This window comes from Sminthopsis crassicaudata, chromosome 6 (assembly GCF_048593235.1).
Source record: "Sminthopsis crassicaudata isolate SCR6 chromosome 6, ASM4859323v1, whole genome shotgun sequence".
NCBI classification, from domain to species: domain Eukaryota; kingdom Metazoa; phylum Chordata; class Mammalia; order Dasyuromorphia; family Dasyuridae; genus Sminthopsis; species Sminthopsis crassicaudata.
The window spans coordinates 241,264,678-241,273,620 of record NC_133622.1 but is presented as its reverse complement, the minus strand read 5'-3'; the positions used below and the strand labels follow the sequence as shown (position 1 = coordinate 241,273,620).

The 8,943-nt window shown below is 31.0% G+C and overlaps 1 protein-coding gene across 1 annotated transcript; it reads left to right on the top strand.

Moving 5' to 3' along the window:
* Positions 1 to 7,615: 7,615 nt before the first annotated feature.
* On the top strand, positions 7,616 to 8,539 carry LOC141545993 (olfactory receptor 10AG1-like). Its single transcript, XM_074273457.1, has one exon. It carries the CDS (start codon positions 7,616 to 7,618, stop codon positions 8,537 to 8,539), a length of 924 nt encoding a protein of 307 aa, XP_074129558.1.
* The last annotated feature ends 404 nt before the right edge of the window (positions 8,540 to 8,943 follow it).

The window sequence follows — 8,943 nt, the reverse complement described above, 5'->3', positions numbered from 1 at the left end:
TTTTCATATGAGTAGAAATGACTTTAATTTCTTCATCGCAAATTTGTTCATATTCCTTGACCATTTATCAATTGGAGAATAGCTTGTATTCTTATAAATTTAAAATTTGAGTCAATTACAAAGTTGAGTCAATCCTCTATAGGTTTTAGAAATGAAGCTTTTCATTGACCCACGCTTAACACCATACACCAAGATAAGGTCTAAAAGGATTCATGATCTAGTCATAAAGAATGAAATTATAAGTAAATTAGAAGAACAGGATAGTTTACCTCTCAGACCTATGGAGGAGGATGGAATTTGTGACAAAAAAAAAACCTAGAGATCATCATTGATCACAAAATATAAATTTTTGATTATATCAAACTGAAAAGCTTTTGTACAAACAAAATTAATGCAGACAAGATTAGAAGGGGGACAATAAACTGGGAAAACATTTTTACAGTCAAAGGTTCTGACAAAGGCCTCATTTCCAAAATATATAGAGAATTGACTCTAATTTATAAGAAATCAAGCCCTTCGTATATCCCAAAGAGATCTTAAAGAAGGGAAAGGGACCTGTATGTGCAAGAATGTTTGTGGCAGGACTCTTTGTAGTGGCCAGAAACTGGAAATTAAGTGGATGCCCATCAATTGGAGAATGGCTGAATAAATTGTGGTATATGAATATTATGGCATATTATTGTTCTGTAAGAAATGACCAACAGGATGATTTCAGAAAGGCCTGGAGAGACTTACATGAACTGATGCTAAATGAAATGAGCAGGACCAGGAGATTGTTGTATACTTCAACAACAATACAATCTGATGATCAATTCTGATGGATGTGGCTATATTCAACAATGAGATGAACCAAATCAGTTCTAATAGAGCAGTAATGAACTGAACCAGCTACACCCAGTAAAAAAAAAAAAAAAAAAAAAAAAAAAAAAAAAAAAAACTCTGGGAGATGACTATGAACCACTCCATAGTATTCCCAATCCCTCTATTTTTGTCTGCCTGCATTTCTGATTTCCTTCACAGGCTAATTGTACAATGTTTCAAAGTCTGATTATTTTTGTACAGCAAAACAACTGTTTGGACATGTATATAATATTGTATTTAATTTATACTTTGACATATTTAACATGTATTGGTCAACCTGCCATCTGGTGGAGGGGGAAGAGGGGAAAAATTGGAATGCAAGATGAACCAAATCAGTTCCATTTATTCAATAATGAATAGAATAAGCTATACCCAGCAAAAGAACTCTGGGAAATGGTTGTGAACTACTACATAGAATTTCCAATCCCTCCGTTTTTGTCTGCTTGCAATTTTGATTTCCTTCACAGGTTACTTATACACTATTTCAAAGTCTGATTCTTCTTGTGCAACAAAATAACCGTATGGATATGTATACATATATTGTATTTAATATGTACTTTAACATATTTAACATATATTGGTCTACCTGCCATCAGGGAGAGGGGTGGGGGAAAAGAGGGGAAAAATTGGAACAAAAGGTTTTGTGATTGTCAATGGTGAAAAATAATCCATGCATATATCTTGTAAATAAAAAGCTATATATATAAAAAAAAAAGATTCTATGCATCTGTGTATTTGCAAAACTGCTCAAATAGGGATTAAATATTTTCATTTCTAAAATGAAAGTTTCCTTTAAAAGCATATTACTTTGGTACATTTATATTTTTCTGAACTTAATAAATATGCAATAAATAAATATGCAAAAAAAAGAAATGAACCCTTTATCATGAATCTTGGATGTGTATCTGCCACCCTCTTTTTCAGCTTTTCTTCTAATCTTGACTACATTAGTTTTGTTTGTTCAAAACCTTTTTTAATATAGTCAAAATTGTTCATTTTGAATTTTATAATGTTCTCTATTTCTTAATTGACCATAAATTCTTCTTCCATAAATTTCCTTCTTTCTGAGAGTCACACTATCCCTTATTCTACTAATCTGCTTATTCTATCAACCTTCATGTCTAAATCATGAAACCATTTTGACCTTATCTTAAGAAACCCCCCCCATTAACCTTTGATTTACAAATCCTGGTCAGTGGGCTTTCCCCATCCCCCACAGGATCTGAGCTAACTTGGGTTTTCCCAACCCCCATGGCTGACCTTTGATTTACAAATCCTGGTCAGTAGGCTTTCCTCAGCCCCCACTGGATCTGAGCCAATTTGGGGCATTACCCACAAGCCCCTTTAGGTATAAAAGAGCCAAAATGGAGTTCTCTCTTTGCAGGAGACCTTCCCCCCAAACATGGTATCTTTCTAGCCATGTAAGATTTCCTGCCCGCCTGTGAACACCTTTGGCCCTGGTGTCTTTCTACCTTTAACTTTACTTCCAAATCCTACAATAAATCTTTTTATCAATCTAGGTTTTTGGGCCTGTAAAATCCCTTTTCAGGGGACTCTGTGCCATCATGCGACTATCGTTGCGCTGACCCAAAAGGAGTTCCCCTTCCCTAACTCTCATCAGTATAGGGTATGGAAATGGAAAAAGAAAATACCTCCTCAAAAAAACAGAATTTGTGAAACAGGAAAAAAAAATCAAATAACAAATTAACTTCTTTAAAAGTTCAATTGACCAATTTCAAAAGGTAATTAGAAAAAGCTAAGTGAAGAAAATAATTCACTAAAAATTAGAACAGAACAAATGGAAGTGAGTGACTCAATGAGAAATCAAGAATCAGTCAAACAAAATTTTAAAAAAATAATAATAAATAGAAGAAAATGAACAAATCATTTTACCATAGGATCCTTTTTTGGACTGTTATAAATGCATTGAAAAATCCTATAAAAGAACTATGCTTAACATAATAAATTTTTAAAGGGAAAGGAAGTGTATTAAAACATATGGTTGTTAAAAATGAAAAGAATCATTCAATATTATTTTTACAAACATTAGAAAATAACAGATACAAAACTTTAGATAGATTATTAGGAATACTTTATTCTCAACAACTCTATGATGCAGAGAATACAGGAATTCCACTCTATAGTTTGTAGAAAATAAAAAATAAATAAATAAAACAATCAAACAATAAATGTTTAAATGTAATTTAATAATTCACCAATCACTAAAATGCTATGGCAGAGATAAGGCTGTAAGTAATTAAACGCAGAGTTCTTCTCCCTATCACACGCTGCCTCATTACTATGTGCTAAGTGCGCTGAACTTAGAGTAAAAAGCATATAGCTCATTAACAATTAACAAATGACCTGGGGAAAAGGACTGATCCTATGGAAGAGGGTAGAATAGGACTTCTTTCTATTTAAATAATGCAGGTTGCTTTGAGCTTAGAACTTTTTTTATAAGAATGTTGATCTCCTTTACATGATCCAGTTATGGTTCCTGGAAGCACTGAATGGAAAGCTGAATTTGAAAATCAGATGCTGGACTTAAGAGTTATGGAACATAGTATAAAATATTTTGATTGATTTCTACTATCTACATGGTTAGTATACTTCATTTAATTACCATGGGTATTTTCTTGGTATATTATACATCTAAGAAATGATGAAGTTAGAGTGAATGGTCTCTAAGTTCCATTCCAATCATCTCCAAGTTTATGATCTTGAGAACAAAAGAGTTGCAACTTACAGTGGGAAGAGAGTAGAGCTCATATTACAGAGAATACTTTATATCCAATCTCACTCATGGCATATAATATCATGGTAAAGTTGAACAAATATTTTAGCATTCATGAGCTTTAGATGCAACAAAGTCAAAATGATGGAAAAGATAATTGATATAGTACTTATAGAGTTTTCGGAATTATAATGATCTAATTTATATTCAGGATTCTGCTACCTAAAAACCATTATGTTAATGTCTATTATTACAGAATTCCTTTTTTTACAATGATTTCATTAAGAAAGAAGAATGTGAATCTGATTTTCCTCCATTCAAGAAAGGTAAGGGAGGACTTTTAATGGTTAATTTTCTCTGGATTTAGGGGTGATTGTTTTCTAGATGATTGTGAGGAAGCATTGTATAGGGAAAGAAATTTCACTTTGGAATCATAAGACCTGGTTGCAAATTCTCCTCTAAAGCTTACATATATGAAGTTTAGCAAGTCACTTAAATTCCTTGTGTCTTAGTTTCTTGACTTATGAAATGAATGTTATTCTAGGTTACCTCTTAAGTTAGTTGATCAAAGTTCCCTATTTCTAACTTCATAATTTCCTCTATATACAAATACTTTTCGCAGGAAACAAGATTTAGTAAATACATTGGTTCCATTGACATAAATGTTTAAGAGATATCTTAATCTCAAGATGGCATATGACACTTGTTATTTTTAGATTTAATCATATTTAATTCAAATGTATACTTCTTCATAAGAAACAAGATTCAGTAAATACATTGGTTACATTGACAGAAATGTTTGAGATATCTTAATATCAAGATGGCATATGACACTTGTTATTTTTAGATTTCAATCATATTTAATTCAAATGTAAACATAATAGAGATAGTTACTTGCCAATCATACAGCTATTTCCTAGTAAAGGGTTATTCTATTGCTTTTCATATAGATAAGACCTCATAAATTATCATCAGATAGGTTATATTAGGACATCCACAATTAGTACAAAGATAAAAGGACAAAATTTTAAAATTATTTTTATTTTCATGACTTGGAAAATATCAATTAAAAATTAAATTGAACTACATTATGAGCTCGGGAATATTTTATCCTTTAAAGTAACCAGTGCCTAAAAAAGGGAAATAAATACTGCTTTCTTTCTAGAAATATTTAAGAGTAAGGATGATCTCTATTCAGATATCAAATAAATAAATAAATAAATAAATAAGCTAACATATCCATTTTGGGTGACTCAGTCTCTAGATAAAATTCAATCCCAATGAATATATTTTCCTTTGAAAATTAGAGCCAATGGGACATAAAAGTGTCTGGACATAAATTATCTTCTTTGATTTTGTCTGCCATTGAAGGTGGCACATGCGCGCACACACACGTCCTGAATATATACAGCCACCAATATTTGAAAATAATATATAAAATTTATTTTATGTGAAAATTATGGTTTTAACTTTTAAAGCTATCTTTCAAAGATGATAGATAGTTCCAAAAGTAACTTTCCTGATAAATCTGTTTTAATCAAATCTTACTATAGAAAAGTAAAACAAACAAACAAAAAAAAAACCTTAAGAAAAGTTGTCTGACAAAGTAACCTTTTATACACAATTTACCCTTCACCACTCTAAGAAAATGGAAACATCAAATGCATTCTAATGTCATCCAAACAATAACTAGTAATGCATAATTAACATTTCTTCTGTCTCCTCAAATTGTCATTACCCTTTTCAATTCTCACATTATTTTTTATATCAAAGCATGGTACTTACATTCATATCTCACAAGTTATTTAACTTTTATATGGGTTTAAAACTTTGAATTTAAAGCAAAAGACTTCTTATAATAAATTTCAGTTTAAGATCTTAATTTCTGATTGTTTTCCTGCAAGATTTTGCTCTGTTTGTATAAATAGGCAATCCAAAATGCAAAACAAAGTGAAAAGTAATGGATGAAAGAATGAAGTAGTAATGATGGGCAACTTGAATTATCTGAACAACTGATATGTCTTTTTTTGCCAAAAAAAATTATTAATTCCAATAAACTTGGTAAGGGAGATGATAGTATTATATTATTTTTTGAATGAAGAGACAGCATAATAGAATAACAAATCAGAGTCATCAAGTAAATAGAAGAGGGATGATATGAAACCATATGTTGTTGATTCTTTTCAAGGTCTCTAATCATTTTTTTTTTAATTTGTCCTATTTATGTATTAATTGAATGATTGATTTTCGTCTTTTCTGGGCAAAAGTAAAAATCAAAGAAAGGCCAATATTCAATTCAGGTATATGTGAATGTATATATAATTGATTAATAAAATGGCAGAGTTGGGAGCCTTAGTTAATTTTCATTTTACTTCTTTTTCCCTGTCAAAAACAATAATATTTAAATTGTAAAAGACAAAATATTTCTGACAAATAAAATGTCCATACCTATTAAAATAAGAAGAAAATCACTTGGTTCTACTTTAATTCAAGTCACTTGGATCAGATGAACTATGTCCTGGAGATCCTAGAAAAATTGTTTCCATATTTGGTTGCTGATGGGCTACTTATAATTACAGAGAAAATAAGAATGACATACCATGGTTGGTGAAGGACAAATATTAACTTGAATTTTTAAATGGAAGCAAAATTAATTCTCTGAACTATGGGAAGAATATTTTAATTTGGAATTCTGATAACTTGGTAAAAAAAATGTTTTTAGCAAAATGTAAACAGTTAATATCTAGAAATGGTATTACTTCCTTTTTTTCAAAACATGTATTAAGGTGTGAGTTTAGGGGAAAATTGTAGATTTATTATATATTTATGCTCCTTGATTGCTTGTGTGTGTATTTGTGTGTATAATATTATTGATGGATTTGGAGCTGATTCAATGACTATATAGAACAAGAAATCCAAAAAGTATATGATATCTGTATTGTGTTGTTGATCAGTCTTTTTTTGTGACTCCATTTGGGATTTTTTTGGCAAAGATAATAAAATTGTTTGACATTTTCTTCCACAGCTAACTTTACAGATTAGAAAACTGAGGCAAATATGAATAAGGAAATTGCCCAATATCACAATTTAAGTGTCTAAGGCTAGATTTGAATTCAGGAAGAGGAGTCATTCTGGTATCTTATCTGCTGTGCCACATAGCTATCTCTGATACTTTAAATGCTTCTGTACTATCCTATAAGCAACCTTTATATTGTGTTCCATTTGGAACAGTATTGAGAGTAATTTGTCACTATCTAGGCAATTAGACTGGGTAGTGTATAGTGCTGAGTTCAAAGTCAGGAAGACTTTGGTATAAATATGGCCTCAGACAAAAGATGTGTAAGCCTTAAAAAGTCATTTAAGCTTTTTTGCCTTAGTTTCCTCAACTGTAAAATTGAGATAATAGTGACACTTACCTCTCAGGGACATTGTAAGAATCAAAGAAGCCAGTATTTATGAAGTATTTAATATTCTGTTTTCCATAAATGTAAGTAAATGCTTAATTTCCCTTTTCCTTTAACTAAAAGGAGACTTATTTGGTCTTAAAACATATTTGCTATGTTACAATAAAACCACTCTTGAATGATAATGATATTAGAAGTTAGCTAGTAGGATATACAGTAAGTATGCATAATGCTTCCTTTTGAATATCCTGACATCACCTCACTCATGATTAATAAACTTCTATTACTCTACTGCTATACGAAGCAATGCAAGGGAGACAAGTTAGAAAACACAAGATTCTAGTCCCATATGAATTTATAATCTACTAAGAGACACAAATACAATACACATTATGCATACATATAAATACACATATGCAAATATACACACATATATGTATGCATAGAATATAGATAAATTAGATTTTAAAACATAAACCATCGGATTAAAAAAATGTAATTTATGAGAAATGTAACTGAAAATCCTCTTTTTACAGAGCAGGAAACAGTCCTTATATGAGGAAATGAATTGTCATTACTGAATTCAGTAATTCAAGAAAAGAAGTCCATTGAAATAATGACAGAAGCAAATCTTAGTCTTGTGAAGGAATTTATTCTTTTGGGTTTCTCTGACTTACCGAATCTCCAAGGTATTCTCTTTGGTATTTTCTTATACATTTACATAAATATCCTGATAGGAAATGGCCTCATTATTGTAATTATAAAATCTGATGCAACACTCCAAACCCCCATGTATTTTTTTCTAGGCAATTTTGCCTTCTTGGAAATCTGCTACACATCAGTCACTATTCCTAGAATGCTTTCAGATCTTTGGACTAAGAACACAAATATTTCTTTGCTGGACTGTGCTGTTCAACTTTGCTTCTTTCTTATTCTGGCAGGCTCTGAGAGCTTTCTCCTGGCTATGATGGCATATGACCGCTATGTAGCCATTTGTAAGCCACTATATTATACTCTTATTATGAATCACAAGATATGTGTCCAACTAGTACTTTCCTCCTGGATCTCTGGGGCTCCCATAATGATTGGCCAGACATATCAAGTTTTCTCGTTACCTTTCTGTGATTCTAATATACTCGATCACATTTTCTGTGACCTGCCACCATTAATGAAGTTAGCCTGTGAAGACACATTTTGGAATGAAGTTATATTCCACACAGTAATTGTCTTATTTGGTTTTATTCCTTTTCTCTTGATATTTTACTCCTATATCAGAATCTTCATTACCATCCAAAAGCTTCCTTCAGTAACAGGAAGATCCAAAGCCTTTTCTACTTGCTCCTCCCACCTCATGGTTGTGATGTTGTTTTATGGATCTGGTATTATTTCATATTTACAATCCAAGACCAGTTATAAAAAAGGAATAGAAAAAATTATTTCTCTTTTCTATATCTTTATAACTCCTTTATTCAATCCCCTGATTTACAGCTTTAGGAACCGGGATGTCATTGTGGCAATGAAAAGATTATTGTCTAAATGAACAAGATCACAAAGAAATTAGATAAAATTGCCTTTCAAATTTCTTATTGTCTAATTGAAAAATCTTTCCATCAAGCTGTTAGCTTTTTTATTCCTAATTTCCTCTGAAATTGACATCATTTTCATCTTCTCAACTCCAATGCAAACCTATTATTTTTTCAGGCATCAATACAACAGTTATTATGTGTTATCAAATAACAAAATCATTCTGTTTCTGCCATTGATATTAAGAAAGTGTTTTCTTTTGAAAGTGAAATGGCAAGCTGAGATAAATAACTAAATAAATTAGTATAAACTACAGAATGCCTAGAAAATGTACAGAGAACTGAGCTATATGGGAACTGTTGGTGGAGATTTCCAAGAAAATCTTTAATCATTATGTTTTATGATTTTACAAGAAAATTA

Excerpts from the sequence above, each read along its gene's own strand:
- LOC141545993 (XM_074273457.1), top strand. The coding sequence starts at position 7,616 with ATGACAGAAGCAAATCTTAGTCTTGTGAAGGAATTTATTCTTTTGGGT.